At 40.7% G+C, this 19973-nt stretch overlaps 3 protein-coding genes and 1 long non-coding RNA gene across 9 annotated transcripts in view; 2 read left to right on the top strand and 2 right to left on the bottom strand.

The window, feature by feature from the left end:
* The window catches only part of LOC140663119 (hydroxyacylglutathione hydrolase, mitochondrial), a 13437-nt gene extending 648 nt beyond the window's left edge, over positions 1 to 12789 (bottom strand). Inside the window, exons 1-7 of one of the 5 annotated variants that reach the window (XM_072887038.1) lie at positions 12442 to 12760; positions 12220 to 12341; positions 12052 to 12136; positions 11476 to 11847; positions 11204 to 11381; positions 558 to 673; positions 27 to 369 (exon numbers count right to left, since the gene is read on the bottom strand). In XM_072887038.1, coding sequence (XP_072743139.1) covers positions 27 to 369; positions 558 to 673; positions 11204 to 11381; positions 11476 to 11847; positions 12052 to 12136; positions 12220 to 12341; positions 12442 to 12480 — 1255 coding nt within the window. In that variant the 5' untranslated portion in view covers positions 12481 to 12760. Of the gene's footprint in view, positions 1 to 26; positions 370 to 557; positions 674 to 915; positions 1210 to 1419; positions 1511 to 9556; positions 11109 to 11203; positions 11382 to 11475; positions 11848 to 12051; positions 12137 to 12219; positions 12342 to 12441 lie in introns of those variants that run through there. The other 4 variants (XM_072887034.1, XM_072887035.1, XM_072887037.1 and 1 more) reach the window with 4 other exon arrangements.
* Positions 1522 to 9479, top strand: Tbc1d16 (TBC1 domain family member 16). The gene is made up of 7 exons (XM_072887151.1): positions 1522 to 1661; positions 2012 to 3746; positions 5207 to 5994; positions 6383 to 6722; positions 6805 to 7230; positions 7332 to 7625; positions 7725 to 9479. Exons 1-7 carry the CDS (start codon positions 1604 to 1606, stop codon positions 8107 to 8109), a joined length of 4026 nt encoding a protein of 1341 aa, XP_072743252.1. The 5' UTR covers positions 1522 to 1603; the 3' UTR covers positions 8110 to 9479.
* Positions 12779 to 13631, top strand: LOC140663121 (uncharacterized). Its single transcript, XR_012046223.1, has 2 exons — positions 12779 to 12876; positions 12971 to 13631. It is a non-coding gene; the product is annotated as an uncharacterized lncRNA (long non-coding RNA).
* On the bottom strand, positions 13383 to 18109 carry LOC140663120 (actin-5C). Of its 2 annotated transcripts, none has more exons than XM_072887040.1 (2): positions 17954 to 18109; positions 13383 to 15694 (listed from the first exon to the last, which is right to left on the bottom strand). In XM_072887040.1, the coding sequence occupies exon 2, from the start codon at positions 15673 to 15675 to the stop codon at positions 14545 to 14547; it is 1131 nt and encodes a 376-aa protein (XP_072743141.1). In that variant the 5' UTR covers positions 15676 to 15694; positions 17954 to 18109; the 3' UTR covers positions 13383 to 14544. The 2 variants fall into 2 exon arrangements, with proteins under 2 accessions (XP_072743141.1, XP_072743140.1); XM_072887039.1 differs by lacking the exon at positions 17954 to 18109 and adding an exon at positions 16991 to 17133.
* Positions 18110 to 19973: the final 1864 nt, after the last annotated feature.

Raw genomic sequence — 19973 nt, 5'->3', positions numbered from 1 at the left:
CATTCTTATCATGTGTCTAGTTTTACCTGTAAACACAGTTGGAGGATGTTCTTCTCCGGTAATGTAGTAACAAATATGACCACTTGTATGGCAAGGTGTCGCTAGACACTTGACTGATAAATTCCCAATATTGAATGTATCATTGTGCGTAATTTTGTGATTAATGGCTCCTATTCTGTCATCTCCACCATATACGGAAAGATTAGTAAAGCTTTTCAATAATTTTGCATTTCCACCAGCGTGATCCCAGTGATGATGAGTAGTTAAAACTTTTGTTAGCTTGACATTATTTTGTTCAACAGCTGTAGCTACAGTTTCTGGATCAACGGGATCCACAATAGCAGCTTCTTGTGTTGCTTCGTCAATAATCTAACAAAAAAATATTAAAAATTTCAGTTATTTTATACAAGTTTATAATGACATTATTAAATATATATTAAATAAATATAGAGGCTATCTTGCAATAAGCTAAAATAATACATAAAAAAGAACTGAAAATTTCTATATTATTAAAGCTTAGAAAATTGTACAAATGTCATAAATAACATGATAGATACCAAATACATATAATTATCTTGAAGTGCAGGTAATATTTGAATTTTCATATTGGAATGATCTACTGTTGTATTAAGGCTATGTGATCCACGAAATCCGTTGGAAGAAATGCTCTTTGCTGAAAAAATGTTTAAAAAATGTAGATATAATTTACATATATATATGTAAATAGACAATTAAATTGAATACAATCTACAAGTTATCAATCACAAAAATATAGACAAATATTAATATTTAATGAGAAAAAAAAACGGTGACTAATGAAAGATACAATTTTGTTGTGTCACAATAATGTAATAATGCTAGCTTTAAAGTTTTATACGGTTTTGCGAATAGGAGACAAATATATAAAACAAATACCCCTAAAATATATAGACGTGAGTTTATTTTCGAGCCATGTTGGACATGCACGAAGTAGTGCAGCTTGACGGAACATGGTGGTGAAAATGTGAAACTTGCCACCTCATTTATTTTGTGCGTACAAAGTGTCGTCACTTCTCTCTACTTGCCTGATAATGAATCAAAGATAGGTGCCGAATTGGTAAAAAAAAAAACAAAACAATCAGACCGATGGAAGCATGACTGATTATTCGTTCACTGGTTCCGATATAGACTGTCAGTGTCAGTATAGCCAATAGTGCCAATATAGATATCGAAGCTTTGGCAAAATACACACGTGCACTGACACATTGGCCTTGTTTACACCGAGCATTTGATACGCGTACCAAGCACTATACTAGCCAATCATAGCCACTTTTCTAAAGAATGGAATGGCTGTGATTGGCCAGCAGCACTTAGTACGCGTACCAAAGTACAATCGGTGTAGACAAGGCCATTCGTAGTTACGGATCACTCACTACTCACCTAACATGACCCGAGACCCGATGTCGATCAGCTGTTGATCAGTACCGGCGCGAATGGTATCTGGTATTTTATGTAAGCGGATGCGATGCATCTGATGGATTACGAAACGTTTGCGTGATTTAAATACAAGCGAGACCGCTTAATGTTTTAATAGCTAATATCGAAATCTAAGTAATTGATTAAAATGTCTGTTGATGATACGAAGGATGTGGTTATGATAGAAGACGACGACGAGTATCAAGGTTAGTTATACGTATAAAAAATTGTAAAATTTCTATACTTTTTTACCTTTTTACCTTATTAGACTCAACACATTGTTGTTCAAAGAAAAAAAGTCATTGATTAATTCTTAAAATTCATCTGACAAAATTCATTGACAAAATTAGTCTAATGTGCAAAGATGCAAAGTATTTTTTTAATCTCACCTCAATCGCTGAAAAAAAAACCTGCTGTAATAAATTTGGATGTTAGATATAGTTACTTTGTAGCGGTTTATGGGCTGTTTCCTTTGATTCTTCATCAAGATTACATTATATATTATATTTTCACAAAATAGGTAAACTACTTTTACCGTTTTTCTGCAAAATTTCAGTCACTGAGAACGACGAAATAGCTGCCATTGATTACGAACTACAACAAATAGAAAGCGAATTGCAGAAACTCCAGGATCGTAAGAAAGTATTAACTCAACGTAAGGAAAAGTTACGCGACGACGCTCTTTTGAAGAAAAGTTTCTCCTTGTCCAAGAGAAATTGGGACAACGAGGAGTTTGATTGGTCCGCAAGACTCAAGAAAACTTTAAAAGATGTTTTCAAGATTGAAAAGTTGCGAGAATTACAATTACCAACTATGAATGCAATCATGTCCAAAGAAGATGTTATATTAATTATGCCTACAGGTGGTGGTAAAAGTTTGTGTTATCAGTTGCCAGCTGTAATCAGCAAAGGTATAACTATAGTAGTTTCTCCATTAGTGTCTTTGATGGAGGATCAGTTACATGGATTGCGTAAATTTAACGTAAAAGCTAGCATGTTGTGCGCAAAGGCAGACAAAGAAAGCGTCAAGATGACCATGAATGCTCTTGGGGATAAAAATTCGGACCTAAAACTCATCTACGTAACGCCAGAGTACATGGCAAAGTCCAATCGTTTCATGAACAAGCTGCAGAAAGCGTACGAATTGGGGCGTCTGGAACGTTTCGCCATAGACGAGGTACATTGTTGTAGTCAATGGGGTCACGATTTCAGGCCGGATTACAAGTTCCTAGGTGTGCTAAAATCCATGTTTTCGGGCATACCGATTTTAGGTCTCACTGCCACGGCTCCGGCCAAGATCATCGTAGACGTACAAAAGATGCTGGACATCAGCGGTTGCCTAGTCTTACGCGCTTCGTTCAACAGGCCCAATTTATATTACGAGATTCGTCGTAAACCAGCGGATAAGGAAACGTGCCTCGGGATGATAGAAAATCTTTTGAAGAATCGATTCGCCGGCAAATCGGGTATAATTTATACAACCACGATTAAGGACGCCGAACAATTGACCACAGATTTAAGAGAGAAAGGTATTAAAGTCGGATGTTATCACGCGATGCTCGAGGCGGAGTACAGATCAGAAGTTTACTCCAAATGGATATCGGGCAAGTATCAAGCGGTGATTGCCACTATCGCTTTTGGATTGGGCATCGATAAGCCGGATGTGCGATTCGTGATACATCATTGCGTTTCCAAGTCGATGGAGAATTTTTATCAGGAAAGCGGTAGAGCGGGCAGAGACGGCAAAAAGTCGGTGTGTATCGTGCTCTACAGATTGGCAGACATATTCAGGTTAAGCACAATGGTATTTCAAGATAAAGTCGGACTGCAAAACTTGTACAAAGTATTGACGTATTGCTTGGATCAAACGTCCTGTAGACGAAGCTTAATAGCGACTCATTTCGAGGAAACTTGGAACGCGAGCGATTGCGTCGAAATGTGCGATCATTGTAGGAAACCGGGTGTTGGAAAACAGATTGACATAGGACAATATTGTAGACAACTGTATCAAATTATGACAAAGGCTGTGCAAAACGAAACACGATTGACAGCTCTGAAGCTTGTGGACGCCTGGTACAACAAAGGTGCCACATCATTGAGAGTATCCAACGTGCCTGTGCCAAAGTTTGCGAGAGAAACCGCGGAGGCTATCGTAGGACATTTGCTGGTGAACGGTTACTTGCAAGAGGACTTTCATTTCTCAGCTTATTCTACGATATCGTATCTTAAACGCGGTCCTAAATCGGGACTAGCTCTCACCAACGATCACAAGATACTCTTCAATTATGAGCTGCACTGATGTTCTCAAGTTATGAAGAATAAAAACGACGGTAAAGTAATTAAATAATAAAAACACTTGATCAAACAGATGTTTGCAATATTTTATAAATACTTTTCTTTCTATTTTTTTAATTTACATTCTTGAAAATGCTAGCGCAAAAAATATTATTACTCGGTCATTAATATAAATTATAATTTAATTAATTAGTACTTAATTATTAACACTCGTATCTGTCGCGGTAAAATTTAAACCGATGATTAATCACGGGCAAAATTTACGTCATCGTTTCGCGTGTGAAAACGCTATAATGTATTACAGCTTCGCATAAAAGGGAAATTACGTACAATTATGATTGAAGCTGAAAATGATCGATGGAAAGTAAAAGAGCACGAAACGTGATAAACGTAATATACGCGGGAGACGGCGTGGATAATCGATAAAACGGCCTACGAAGTGGTGAAATGTCAGCGAGTCGGGTAGTAGGAGAGGCTGTAGGTAGGTAGAGCGACTTCCGCGATCAGATGGAAATATTGATCTAGGATAAGAAGAGTGTACGTGTCTCTCTCTCTCTCTCTCTCTCTCTCTCTCTCTCTCTCTCTCTCTCTCTGTCGACGCCTGGTGACTCGCGTCGCGTTGTCGCAAGTTCGTGTCATTGCATAACCGATCGTCGCGTCTCGTGTCAGGCTGGGGTCTGTCGGGCCGCGATCTCGAGAGCAAAGTACATGTCGCGTATGCGCGTGACCCTGCTGATATTTTATAGCAGGATCGTGTCCAAGTCGACAATGTGTGGTTGCGCGGCAGAGAAGGCGCCTCGAGCAACGATTACGTCGGCGATTTAGAAACAACGTTGATCATCGTCAGCCACCAGACCTGATCGTCTCGATCTTCGCTTATCGCGAGAAGATTGTCGGCTTTCAAAGATCAAGAGTACCCCGAAACATCGCTTATCCATCCTTTCCTCGGTGAAGGATGGGGAGGAGTCTCCCCAGAGTGGGAGCCGTGTTATCTCTGGCGGAACCTACGGCACGGATACGCGCGTTATCGACACTTAGCATGTAACTGGGCTAATTGACGGCGATAATAATCCGTAATAAAGTGTTGTTCGTATCTGCGGAAGGAGACAAATCGTTTCAACGTGGGACCGCGTCGACCTAATCGCACGGATTCATTCGTAAATACCTTCTGTTCGTCCGATTATGCTCACCCTTCGTTTCGCATTTTTCGCCGATCGGGCTCGGTTCGCGATCCCGTCGGTACGGATTCCGGTTCCAGGATTTCGTAGACGAGGACAGCCCGGGTCGAGTTTGGAGAAGCGAAGGAACCACTTTGCAGATGGTAAACAGACGGATTTCCGTGCCAACGAATGTTTAGATTTCTCAGTCTAAGAAGCTTAGAGCGATCTGAGCATCACCGCTTCTTTCTGTCAAAGATATGTCACGTTTCATCGAAGGTGAAAACAGCGTGAGTGATCACGAGTGAAGACGAATATGCCTCTGCCAAATATTCTGCGGAAAGCGAGCAGCTACATCCTCGGCGATTGCGGCCAGGACAATCGACGCGTCATTTACCAGGATGGCGAGGCGTTGTTCTGCAAGAATAACGTCTGCGTGCATCCGCCGACGTTGATGAGGCAGCACGCCGACGTGGTGCATCATCCCGGATACATGACCGTAACGTGCAAGCTGAACAAGAACTCGAATCTGCCGACCCTGCATCTCAGCTGGATACCCAACAGCACGTTGCGAAAGCATCCGACCGCGTTGGAGAACCTGAGTGCCAAGAATGCCGCGGCGCATCATCATCAGGACGACGATCCGACCGTTCCGCGTTCCCAGATCCCCGGGAAGGCACGTGGCGCGGACGCGGGACACGTGCTCGAGAATGAGAATGAGAATGAGAACGACGCCGAGAATGACAACGGGAACGGGAAACTTGACGTATGCCTGGAGGCGAAGGAACCCGTCAGCTGCGGCGACTGCGAACGCGTCTGTTCCGGTTCCGGCTATGATTTTCCACATCGTCGAAATCTAGGAGATGGGTTTGAGAAAAACGCCGGCGAAAGGACCGAGAATCGTGAAACTCCGGATTCCGCGGAGTCAAGAAAGAACGAGGATTCGAAAGAACGGAATCTTAACGAGAGCGACGTTAGGAGCGTCGACGAGGAGCCGCGCCTCTCGTTCCGCGACGATATGAGCATCAAGAGCCGCAGCTTGTCATTAACTTCAACCTGCAGCTTGTCAATCTCAGTATCTACTGACGGTAGGTAAAAAAACAAAAAAAAAAAAACCAAGATTTATTATACCCGTATTCATAGTCCTTGCTTATCTTAAGGGCGCAGGAAACCTCCAGGAAGAATTCCTTAAATATATTCCTTATATCCATCCAGTTATATTTGATTATACTTTGCGCATCATCTGCTGAAGAAAGTTAAATTTCTTCCTTGAAATAAGGGAGCCAATAAGGAAGCCAAAAATTCCTTATTTGGTCAAGGAAGGTTTATGAAACATAGAATGAGGAACAAGGAATCTTTATTCCTCAAGGAATCTATAGTCCTCAAGGAAGGACTATGAATATGGGTATTAAAGTTATATTATCACAATTTGTCGAATAATTGCTCTTAATTAATGATACGATGACGTTTGTACAGCTGAGGAGATGCCGACGTGGATGAGGTCTCCGGAACTCTTAGCTCTTCAACACAATCTTGCCTTTCCCGAGAGCGCGACCGCGTCGCCAGTGACATTGCGCAGAGCGCATCGATGCAGAAGATTCTCGGTAGATCTTGGCGAGATGCGATCCTTACGACTGTTCTTCGCCGATCCTGCTTGCACCTGTGGCCAGTTAGTGGTGGCGAGCAGAGAGAGCCAATACAAAATTTTGCATTTTCATCACGGCGGCTTGGATCGGCTGGCCGCCACTCTACATCAATGGCATCAGTTGCTTTACCCACGCTTAAGCGCGGACACGGAGGAGACTCTGCCATATAGGTCAGGCATAATTAAAACATAAATTATTCGAGTTTGTTCTGTATCGATCTACATATAATATTCACAACGATGCTTTGCACAGGCACTTTATGGTATGCAGACCGGAGGTAAGTCGGGACGAATTGCATCCCGAAGAAGGCCAAGTGCCAATGATCACATCGCTAGCTTGGAAAGATTTATTGAACGAACGTGGCCAAGTGGAGGACGATCTCGCGCTTCGCAAAGGAATATTTTTCGGAGGCTTGGAGCCGGCGTTACGAAAAATTGTTTGGCCATTTCTGCTGCACTGCTATTCCTATCAGAGCACGTACGAGGATAGAGAGCAGATCGATGCTATTAGACGGCAAGAATACGAGGAGATACAGAGACGTAGGTTAAGCATGAATCCGGAGCACGCTGAACGCTTCTGGCGAAACGTGGTGTGTATAGTGGAGAAAGATGTCGTTCGTACGGACAGAGGTAATCCTTATTACGCCGGCGAGGGTAATCCTAACATCGAAGTAATGAAGTAAGTGATTTCAACGCATCAATACTGACCTTCGTTTTCTAGCATATTAACACTATTGGCTATTAATCGTTCTCATCTATATTTTCTCCTCTGCCTTGTAGGAATATTTTACTCAACTACGCGGTATATAACTGCCGTTTAGGTTACACTCAAGGAATGTCCGATCTCTTAGCTCCGTTACTAGCCGAACTTAACTCCGAAATCGAGGCCTTTTGGTGTTTCGCGGGTCTGATGCAAAGATCAGTGGCTGTGTGCACTCCGACCGACACGGACATGGACAGAAATCTGTGCTACCTACGGGAGCTAGTGAGAATAATGGTGCCAGATTTTTACGCGCATCTTGAAAATCACGCGGACGCTTTAGAGCTTTTATTCTGTCATCGTTGGATACTTTTGTAAGTATATATTGTGTTTCGTATCATGACACTTTTTTAACGTGTATATATATATAGATTTATCTTTACCCTATCCTTCTTCCTTCTTTCTCATTATAGATGCTTGAAAAGAGAATTTCCAACCGAGATAGCTCTGGTGATGTGGGAAGCCTGCTGGGTCAATTATTTAACGGATCATTTCCACTTATTTCTCTGTCTCGCTATAATGTGCGTTTACGCGGACGACGTGATTGCCCAGGATCTACGGACGGACGAAATGTTACTGCATTTCAGTTCACTGGCCATGTACATGGATGGGAACGTTATACTTAGAAAGGCACGAGGCCTACTTTATCATTTCCGTCAACTTGTTCGCTTGCCTTGCACGTTAGCCGGTCTCTGCCGGCAATGTGGTCCGGGGATGTGGGACAGCACGCACGACCCGGTGATAGAGTGCGTAGGTCATGAAGATACGCATTGTCCCTATTTAAATAATTACGAGTAAGTTGCTAATTTTTATAGGAAGACGAGATAGGAAGAGAAGAACATCAGTATTATTTAACGTACAGATTAACTCATTTCGTCGAGTTATTAAATTGTAAGTCCTTGTTCTCTCTATACACCGATCTTTCTTTATACATACCAGACTTGGATTCGTAGCATAAGTTTTCTACAAATCACTAATATTTACAAGATATTGTAACAAATCTAACTAATTACACTCTAGGTTTTTACATGCAAATTACAAGCTCAATTGTCACGCGTGCGACGATACGAATTGTAACGCGCGTCTTTGTTCTTGTACAAAGCTGCTTAAGCACCCTTCGAATTTTAACAAAGAGAAATAATATATCACACCAGTCCGAATTGTACATCAGTCCGAATTTAATGCCGAAGCACAAAAGACATATCTCGAAATATCATTCCAAATAAAATTTACGCACCGTCGTTTCAAATAAACTTAAGAAACTTCAACAAAATTGTACGCGAGTACAGAGATTTACGATATAATAGATAGATCGTCAGTATTCGTAGTGTTAAAGACTGATGAGTGAGAAAGGAAACCTAGTACAAGCGTCCGAGTGCCACCGGCTGGGATAAGGAATAGGGAGACATTCGTCGTGTGATCCTGTTCCGTAGGCACCAATCTAGTAGCGAGTTCGTCCGCGAAAAACCAAAGAGAGAAATCAAATCGTATATAGGTACGAAAAAAAGTGGCTATTTATTATTATAAATATATACCCGAATTTTGTGCGGGTGTATAAATTAACAGTGTCTATTCACTCCGAAGTGTTCACTTATGTTCATATATATACATATTTATATATATATATATATATGACATTCTCTCATATACCAGTACTTTTCGCAAAATGTAGAACAGCGTCGAACTTTTACTTTAAACTAAGAACGCCAATTCTCACTTCAATTATTGATAGTTAAACATAATTTTTTGCTAATTACACGATGTTGCACGGATGTTGTACATTTACGTTTACTTATGGGAATGTCATTTTAAAACAAAAATTATTGGAATAAGCTAAGTTTTCTTACCGAATAATTAGAAAGTAATAAGTATTTTAATCTTTTTTTTGCTTTTATTGATTCGTTATTACGAATATGTGATCATGACACAAAGCTGTGTGGTTATATCAAGATCTTTACAAATACTGTGCCTATATGCAAAAAAGGCGATTGTAATTACATTCCACGCTAATTCATGTAATCAGGGATAACATAAAATTTTATCGAAAATAGCTTTTATCGCTTTTATCGTGCTATCTTCTATCGTTGGAATCTTGAAGAGAAATCTATCTGTGTTAAGATCTGCCTCATGCAGAGATCTCAATTTGAAATAAATATAAGGAGGCAGAAATATGTGTGTACATATACCGGTTCAAATAAATTGACAAGAGGCTTGTATAATCAACTATTTATTATTATCCGTTTCAGTTGCTTTTGGAAAATATATATATATACTCGCAACATATTCTTCATTGTACACTATACTGGCACAGGTACACAAGTGTGACGGACATGCTGCGAATAGTTGTTTGGCAGTTTTATACACATCTTATATAAAAATATGATCTCAAAAAGAACATAATATCATATTTTTTCTATTGCTACTCTTATCATCTATGCTAACATTATTTCATTAAAAATACACAAAATATGGAGAAATCATTTGACCGTATAAAAAAATACAATAATAAATTATTAGAATCCTTATAATAACGAAATTAAGCACTTTTCTGTCCCGGGACAATTCTACAAAAGTAAGATACATATAAATACATATAAAGAGAACGAGCAAACTCTTTTTCACTACATACATTATATCTATTATATTAAACTTATCCGATATTTGAGTTGTACATGCCGACTTGTGCTAAAGTATTGTCGATTCACCATACATACACGTGAACATGTACTGCTACAAATGACGATCAGCATCTCAAGTTGCGATATTTCAGATTTCAAATTTCATCAAACAGTCACATATCAGCAATCACGCTTAGTCTGTCTCTGCTCTCTCTTTCTCTCTCTCTCTAGTCATCATTCATTCAATTTGTATCGAGTGTCTATACAACATGGATTAAAACTGTTGAATAACTCTGCGCATCAATATTTCTATCATCGATACATTGTAAAATGTATCGTTCGTAAAATGTGACCAATACTTTCGGATTTCTGCATCATCTCTTTTTGTAATTGAGCTTACAAGCTTATACAAGCTCCATTTTCTTTTGATTCTATATGACATAAATATAATTACGTAATATTAATCTCATTGTTGAGTAATCCAGGAGGATTGCAAATGTATTTGTATAAAATTGACAGATACTAAAATCATACACGCAATCGCCCATACTACGACAAAAATGAGCCAGCATCTTCCTGAAAAAGGACTTGCGAATTTGTTAACGACGCCAAGACCGATGACTTTCTTAGTCTTTTGCCTGGCATAATAAACTAGAAACGTAGGTATTAAATATTGAATTCCTGCTCCAGCATACGATCCTGTGATGCCGACTAATATCGACAGATCTTTGGTACTCATCGCGATCAGATATGGCGGTATTACTGCTAAAATAGGGAAGACGAATTGCCGAAGACATAAATTATAAGTCTTATCCTCGTTTAGAAAGAGTGACTGCAAATTATTTCGAAGGGTAATTGCTATAATGGGAAAACTGGTACTCAAAGTAAAAACCGGAAAAAGCGCTAAAAAATATTCTATTAGAAAAATGAAAATATTGTTACTTTTGGAACAATCAGCCGAGCCACGTGGTCCAAAGTCCAAAGTATAAAGATCATCCAAATGTTCAAAAGCAAAGATACCTGTCATAGCTAATAATAAGTAAAAGAAAGCAATTAGTGTGTAATCGAGAGCTAGAAATCGATTCAGCTTAGACTTATTCGCTATTGGTACAACCAGTGCTGGTAACGAATGATGGCACATGAAGGAATAGACGCAAGCACCGAAAAGACTGGGAACTCCTAAAATAATGACGTAAAATAATCTCTTTGTATAATTTTCGATTACGTATTAATCGATAAAGTCATAGATTAATAATTATAAATTCTCAATTTACCGGCTAAATTTGCAACAGGTGGCTCGCCCCGAGGACCATTGACGAGAAGACTTTTCAAAGCATAGACAATCATTATAGTGAATGCAAGCCAACGCATCACCGAAGTTAGTAGCTGAAGATACTTGGTCTTTTGAACATTAAAAAACACAAACGGCCCCAATGATAGTACAAACATTGTCTGAAAATAGAAATAGTACAATTATTATCGTGCAACTTTATAATTTTGACAAAAGTTATAAATCTACTGAAATATTTTCAAATCAATGACATACCAGAAATATTCTGTATGCGTTGAATCGATTTATCATAAAACTCTCCCAGCAAAGTTCAGTATCTGGTATTGTGTCGTTGCACGTAAGGTTTTTTGGCAAATAAGTACAGGCAACATCTACCAATGACTTTGCAACCGCTGCTCCATAAATGCTCAAATCTCCATATAGATATATAGCGAAACATAAATAAAATAACATTGTGCCAAATCTGTTGAAAAAAATGGATGCCATTTGGCCCATTTCAATTTTGTCATGAATCACATAATATCTGTAAGACATATCTGAATGCTCCGGACTAGAAGAGGGTGCTACCAGCGGAGTATCTTCTGAATCTGAATTGGAAGGACCGGACTCACCTATTGTTTGTAAAACCTGAAAAAAATATATCTCAATTTAAATATTTGTTGACAATTAAATTTTACATTTATGACACAAGATCATATAGCACGCATGCTTATACAACTTTGCAATGTACGCCTTTGATTCCAAGTTATCTTTACTCTCTATCTTTCTAAAGCATCTACAGAATGTTCAACAGTCATTTGCGGAAAATAAGATAAATCCAGAGATGCTTACACGCTTTCGATGCTGAATATGCCTCCATGTAACTATAGCGTTAGCCGATGCCATCGTTTCTATGACGAATGTAACTGTAACAAAACTGTACAGAGGAAACTCAATGAGATAGAATAGGCTTGTAACATATTTTCCTGAGGATTTGTGACAAACAAGGTCTTTCTTTACCTGATAAATGCTAATATTAAAATAACACTTAATCCTAAGGCCCATCCTGCTCGACTGAATACCGCGGGTAAAGTTAAAGCTCCTGTTCCAACGATGAGATTGAAAATATACGTAAGTCCGACCTACGGCATATGTGAATTTTCTCAAATGTTTTGTTTACGGATTTAGGTTATGATTCATGCCGTCAATGCAGTAACGATTCAAATTCTGACGTTTCCTTACCCACGTTGTATATTGATCGCTGACATTCTGCTCGGACATTTCGAATCGAGTTAGCGCTAAATTCGGGGAGGATATATCTAGACAAACACTGCGAGACGTCACGTCTCGCTGTCACACATCACATGTATGCCTGCCTGTCAGTCACTGACTGACGTTTCCGTTTTCCGCACTTTTCCGTTGTCGACGTGGACGAAAATTGATCGGTGTCGTCGAATATCCGTGCGCAACGCGATCAAAATCAATTAGATATCAAGGGGCTAGCGATAAACTTTCACCTATATATTTTTTCTCGCTTCCGAGAGTTGAACTTGGATCTGTCATCGACTTTTCGCTGCGAGCTGCGAGGCAAATACAGACGATCAAATGTCGACTAGTATAGTTCGGAAAAATACGGAAGAGATATCGTTACGATAAACGACATCGTTAAAATGACAGGTTGGTTCTAGCCTAATTTTTCTGACTAAACTATCATCAATAATCATTGATAATTGAATTTCTTATCACTAATTTGATTTCTTTCAATTTTCAGGAAATAAAGCTCGTGTTGTGCTGCCATCTAAATCTGAAGGCTAAAGAGAACATCGATAATCCCTGATATTTTATCTCATCCTATCGCTCTTTAATTTTATTTCATAATTATAAAAATATTCTCTTACTTAATCTGTTTTTAATTTCTAACTCGTTCTTTCTCGCTTTAATTTCTCAACAGAAAGTTTTAATTTTAAACTAGTACTACACATTTTTAATCAAGTTTGTATAACAAATTTAATCTTTAATAATTGTATATTATTAGTAATTAATATCAATGTTATAATTACTACTACATTATATTTAAAAAGAAATTTGTAAATTATATAAATGGACAGGAATACACGGGATGCGATGAAGGGATGAAAACAATTGTGCGATTTCAAGGAACTCGACAGATCTCACACAGATGATATTTTTCAGACTTTTATTTTATAATCCCATAAGTCTAAAGTAGTCTTTAGGATGTGTACGTGAATGGTCTTGCGCAATACAATGGGAATAAATTATAATACTTTGGCTACGCTTACGGGGTCAAAACCGTGGTGGTCTTTCTTTTTTTTTTTCCATTTGTTTGAGCGAACATTCGTAAAACATTTCCAGATCTGCGGTTTACCCCATCGTGTATTAAAAAAAAAAAAAAAAAAAAAAGAAAGAAAGAAGACAAAAAAAGGCCATCTTTTTTTTCCCTCAACGATAGGCAAATAATTAAGAAAAAAAAATAATAAACATATAAGAAGTCGGAGGCTTATCTCTGCGCGCGGAATGACGTACAATTTGTGTTTAGCTTCGACGCAAGCGCCTCTTAAAAATACCGCACATTGATCGGAATGCATTGACCGACGTTGATTGCCATGTGTGTCCATTGTCTCCTTCCACGGGAAGAGCAATCGACAATCTTTTCCCGCAAACAGAAACTTCAGAATTTATCATCGTATGAATGTTTCTTCTTGCTCGAATTCTCGAAGAGAAATGGCAATCAAACCGTACAACGGAGCGACGAGTCTAACGAAAAGGAAGCGTTCTACTCGCGTTGAGAGAAGGATGTCTCGCGAGGAATGTTTGGCTAAATGCTACCGTCGTGTAGTGTAGACACAAGTTATTCAAATATATAATACAAAGGACTCGATTATAAGATAAGGTAGAAAAAGGTATTTAGGAATCGGGGGGGCACATGTTTAAGATCGTTATATTGAATTGATGAGAAATGACGAAAAAGAAAAATGATCGCGTTTAAACGAGCAAGAACGAACCGCCGGTTTATTTTGGATCGCCGCCGAGACCGAGGAACAATCATCGCGAAAAGGAGATATTGAAAGCTCCTCTCTCTTCTCTCGTTTAATCGTTATAACACGCGTATCTTAAACACGTACATCCGAATTGAAAGAAGCTACCTTCGCCCCGGAGAAACCAAAGGGCAATCGTCGCGGAAGTTGATGTTACGTCCGCCTGCGAAACAAGACAGAAGCCCCTCTCTCTCTCTTTTCCTCTCTCTCTCTCTCTCTCTCTCTCTTCTTTATCTCTCGAAGTCTCAGGGATTGGGGAATGATAATAAATGCGATGGAGAACGCGCGCTTAGAAGCACTTCCTGTGGACAATGGAGGGTCCGGATTCGTCGTATTCTTGCTTCGAGATCCACATCTGTTGGAAGGTAGAAAGCGATGCGAGAATGGATCCACCGATCCATACGGAGTATTTCCTCTCAGGCGGGGCAATGATCTTGATCTTCATGGTAGACGGGGCTAAGGCAGTGATCTCCTTCTGCATCCTGTCAGCTATGCCAGGATACATGGTGGTACCACCGGATAGAACGGTGTTGGCATACAGATCCTTACGGATGTCGACGTCGCATTTCATGATCGAGTTGTATGTAGTCTCGTGAATGCCGCAAGCTTCCATACCCAAGAACGAGGGTTGGAAGAGAGCCTCGGGGCAACGGAATCGTTCATTACCGATGGTGATAACTTGACCGTCGGGAAGTTCGTAGCTCTTCTCCAAGCTGGAGGAAGAGGCCGCTGTAGCCATTTCCTGTTCAAAGTCCAGCGCGACATAGCAGAGCTTCTCCTTGATATCACGTACAATTTCTCGCTCGGCCGTAGTCGTGAAGGAGTATCCTCTCTCCGTGAGAATCTTCATGAGATAGTCAGTCAAATCGCGGCCAGCCAAATCCAAGCGGAGGATAGCGTGCGGCAGGGCGTATCCTTCGTAGATCGGTACAGTGTGGGAAACGCCATCACCAGAGTCCAGTACGATACCAGTTGTACGACCGGAAGCGTACAGTGATAATACGGCTTGGATAGCGACGTACATGGCTGGGGTATTGAATGTCTCGAACATGATCTGAGTCATCTTCTCGCGATTGGCTTTAGGATTCAAGGGAGCTTCGGTAAGAAGAACCGGATGCTCCTCCGGGGCTACTCGCAACTCATTGTAGAACGTGTGATGCCAGATCTTCTCCATGTCATCCCAGTTGGTAACGATACCGTGCTCAATTGGGTATTTCAATGTTAAGATACCTCTCTTCGACTGGGCCTCATCACCGACATAGGAATCCTTCTGTCCCATACCGACCATGACACCCTGATGACGCGGCCTACCGACGATCGACGGGAAGACGGCACGAGGAGCATCATCCCCGGCGAAACCGGCCTTGCACATACCGGATCCATTGTCGACTACGAGCGCGGCAACTTCCTCGTCACACATGTTTGCTCTCTTGATTTATCTGCAAAAGAAAAATTAAAATTAGCATTACAAGAATATACTAATCATCTCATCGTTAGGGTCAAAATAGTGACAATGACAAGAAAATATGCCTTTAAATATTTTTCATCATTTAATTCTATTGCAGGTGTCGACAAATTTTTACATATAAATAAGAATAGAAATTCAATTGCGATACAACAATTATAATCCCTTCTCCCCCAGATATTGTTACTGAAGAGATAAAAAAAAATTGTTCAACAGAACATATTAATAAATATATCAATAAATTGAAGATAAAGATTGGAATGTAACTAATTGACTAATTAGAATAAAAGGAGCTAAAATTTCTTCTTTTCCGATTAATCAATTTCCATTTTCAATCTTTAATTTTAATCTTCAATGCATAGTACGGGCTATAGAGCCGGTAACCGGTGTCCGCTTTCCACACACTTAAAATGGCGTCGAAAGGACGTGTAACACAAGTACGCGTAGCAAGAATCCGCGAAACTATTCGGCATGCGAATGAAATGAAAAATACAGGCATTTGTCAAGATTAACAATAAAAAGGATATGCACCGAAAGGCAATTCGACGCGAAAAAGCAACCTTATCATAGCTAATTATCGGAACCGCACCCTGCCCTGCCCCGCCCCGCCCTTCACACGCCGATGACGATGGCAGATAGTCTCTCTCTCTCTCTCTCTCTCTCTCTCTCTCTCTCATTCTCTCTTTCACGGGTGATATTTTCGAATTCCGCGACGAAATTAGCGAATTTTGCGAATTTAGCGGTATCGATTTAAATGAGAATCGCGCGATATAACAGAATTATAAAAGAATTATATCTCGATACATATTCTCGAATCTCCTCTTGCGCGAATTTCAACGGATGCTGCGATTTAACCGTTACAGCCACGTCTTTCCACTTTGAAGCACTTGGCTGCGCTCTTGAAATATGTATCACCCAACACACCCAACGTCACTTTGTCGCTCGCACCACGATATTATTAAGCCCAGTCTACGATAAGAAGAGTAAGAGCTTGAGTAACGAAATAAAAATATTTTATTCGCCCTTACTCCAACGCTCTGGAAATAATCCTTTTGCACCCGCTAATCCAGACTTACTCCCACTTATTTGTAGACTAGACTCTATACATCCGACATTTATCGGCGTGCACTCTTTTTTTACTCCCCGGCTTTTTTTTTTTTTTTTTCTTTTTCTTTTTCTTTCTTTCTTTCTTTCTTTTTTCTTTTCCACTAAAACTAAAGCGTAATCCTAAATCTCGTGTTCTACGATTATGAATATCACTTGGACTTACGTTTCGAATGTAAAAAAGGAAGTTATATACAAGTTCTAAGCAGCGACGAGCCGCGCAATCCGCCGATCTCTAGCACCGAACACAGAGTGTAGCCGACAATCGGACCCGCGGTGTATTATATGAACAGATGCGTTGTTCCTCGATCCCCCACTACTCGATGCTCGGCCAATAAGGGTGGGACACCCTCGACCAATCCCGGCTTTCTTTACCATATATGGAAGTACTCTGACACGGAGGGGTCTTCCGCTCCCTCCCAACCCCCGCAACCCGCCCGTCTGACAAGCCGGTTAGATCCCACGACACCCGGTCTCTCTGTGTAAATGCATTCGCTAAATTGACCGCCGAACTCTTGCAATCGAATCGATTACTAGTTCGATATCTAGCAAATATTTATTTGCAGCTGAATATCTCTTGGCTAATTCACGAGAAACTCTCTTATGCCTCCGCGACTATTGTCTGCGGGTCGGAATCCTCAGCGATTTTACTTATCTCTCTTGTCCGTCTCGAGGCGTTTTTTAATTACGCGGTGAATTAACAATCGTAATTAGTCTGTGGCGTTTACATGCAATTCACGTCGCCGAGAAGCAAGAGCGTGGTATTCGCATCATAGGTTAGTAACGGGCCTACGCGTCTCGTCTATTAATACACCGCAACCACCTGTCTGGTTACATACGTACGTCCGCGACCACTTGACGGCAACCTGTCGATGATCTCGTTCGAAATTCTCGTTAGTCGAAATTCGAGATGAATGGAGAGAGAAAAAAAAAAAAAAGAGAAATAAACGACATCGCTCGCATTATTATACATACATTCGGAGCAACGCCCTGCCATGGCGACTACCGGCCAGATAACCGAGAAAATTCTACGAGAGTCGATCGCCCTTTCGTCCGGAGAACGCGGCCGAAAATTCGCCGACGCGTGACAGCTGACCGGTTGCACGCGGTCACGACGCTACTCACTTACCTCTCTTTCAAGCGCGCAGTTAAACGTGATCGAAACTGTCGATCGGACAACGAATCGGCTGATCAGCTACGGCGAACGAACACTGAGTGAACTAAGCACAGCGAACGCCAATGCGAGCGAGATCGTGGCCGTACGACAACCGTAAGCCGGTATCGCGCGCCGCCTCGCCGTCACACGTCACGTTACGTGGACTCGTCCACGTGAAGGTATGGTCGGCATACCGGAGATTTTTACGATCCCCGTTTTTCCCTGGAAACCCTATCCTTTCCCGGTCGAGGAAAGTCCGTGGCTCGCGATCGCGAGCGACGAGGAAACGGGGAATTTTCTCGAACGTCCCATGACGTTTCGTTTGTCATATTATTCGCAGGGATTTTGACATACGTACCGATCTGCGAGACACACCCCTGACTTGAATACGGATGGACTCGTCCACCCGGCTTCTCCCACCGCGCGGATTCACAGCTCTTGCCATATATGGGCATAAAACGAAAGCGACGCGGCGATTGGTCCGCCGACCGGCTAGCGGCTAGATTCTCCAAATGCCGCTTTAAATCGTACGATAGAGAGAGCATAATGTCTCTTGGAAATATACACTAGGCGTAAGGGTTCGTTCGCTGACTACCTGTCTGTCTGCGTGATTTCGCGACATCGTACGTTATCGACGATGACGTAGGATTCCAAGATTCTATATGCGGCGTATTTTAATTCTCAAAGATATTCGACGAAGTTAGTCGTATATCGCACAGTTATTAATGTGAAAGACTGACGAAATATAAATTTATCTTATCTCTCTTTCTCTCTCTTTTTTACTCTTTTATCAGCAATAGCTGTGCATTTGTTAGTTATTTTCGCAAAATTCATAACATTGAGAAATTTTTGGAATATTCCGGAAAGAATAAATATTATTAATAAATGTAAATTGAATATTTAAAAGGATGATACAAGCAATTGAAAGTTATAAAAAAATCTAATAAGTCTCTAATTACGATAAAATTGTAAACTTTGTGGTAAATAGATACAAATCGATATGCCGTCTTCTTATAATACACATTAAGTCTTGACAAAAAAAAAAAAAAAAAAAAACCTAGACTCGTGAAGAATGATTAAAAATCATTACGAGAGAATCATACGCGATCTTTTATCTCCTTTTTCTCATAAACCCAACGGAGTCGGTAAAAATAGATTCAAGGACAGGGATGCAAGGGTGCGTTGCACTCTTTTGCCACGTCATGCCGGGCCCTTACGAGGTTGCTTATGTGTCGGTTAATACAGACACTAACCGGTGCAAGCGCGCTGCGGAGAAAGGCCCCCTTCAAAATCGATACGCTCCTTCTCGAAGCTGTCTCGCGTGCTTGCGTAGCCGAGCACGTGACCGGCTACGGGACATAGATGAAAGAACGGATGTGGATCTGCTATCCGAGATATATTCGACAATTCGCAGTCACACACACTATATAGATTCTCCGATATATCGCACGGAATCGTTGATAATTCATTGATAACGAACGCGTGTTTCGAGATCATTACGGACGCCTGATTATATTCGAGTCATTTAAACCTAGCGGTTCATTTTAAATTATCATATACGCATGCATACCGATTCAATCGAATTTGGTAATCGATGACGTAGTAAATGACGATAAAAACAACAGTCCCGTCCGGCATCTCGATCTGTATCTTTCGAATGAAATAATTAACCCTGGTATGTGCGTTCCCGAGACCCAATGACCCAAGACGGACCTCGACCTTGTCCACCAAATAAGGCCCCGCATCAAGGTCCTCGCGTAAGGCCCCCAAGTTGCGCTATGTATTATGTACATTCGAGTCATCAACGTTCCCCTCCCGGCAAAACGCGACGCACGTTTCTTCGTGAGTTATCATCGCGATTAAAACGACTCACGAACGTGCGCGAGACACGTCATTTTTGATGAATAAACGTGAGCTATGACATTCGCGCAAACCGAAAGAAATTCTAAGAATAAAATACTTTAAATCAAATCGCATGTTTTTTTTTTTCAGA

Source organism: Anoplolepis gracilipes, chromosome 2 (genome assembly GCF_047496725.1).
Source record: "Anoplolepis gracilipes chromosome 2, ASM4749672v1, whole genome shotgun sequence".
Taxonomy (NCBI): Eukaryota; Metazoa; Arthropoda; class Insecta; order Hymenoptera; family Formicidae; genus Anoplolepis; species Anoplolepis gracilipes.
This window is presented reverse-complemented; position numbering and strand designations above follow the sequence as displayed.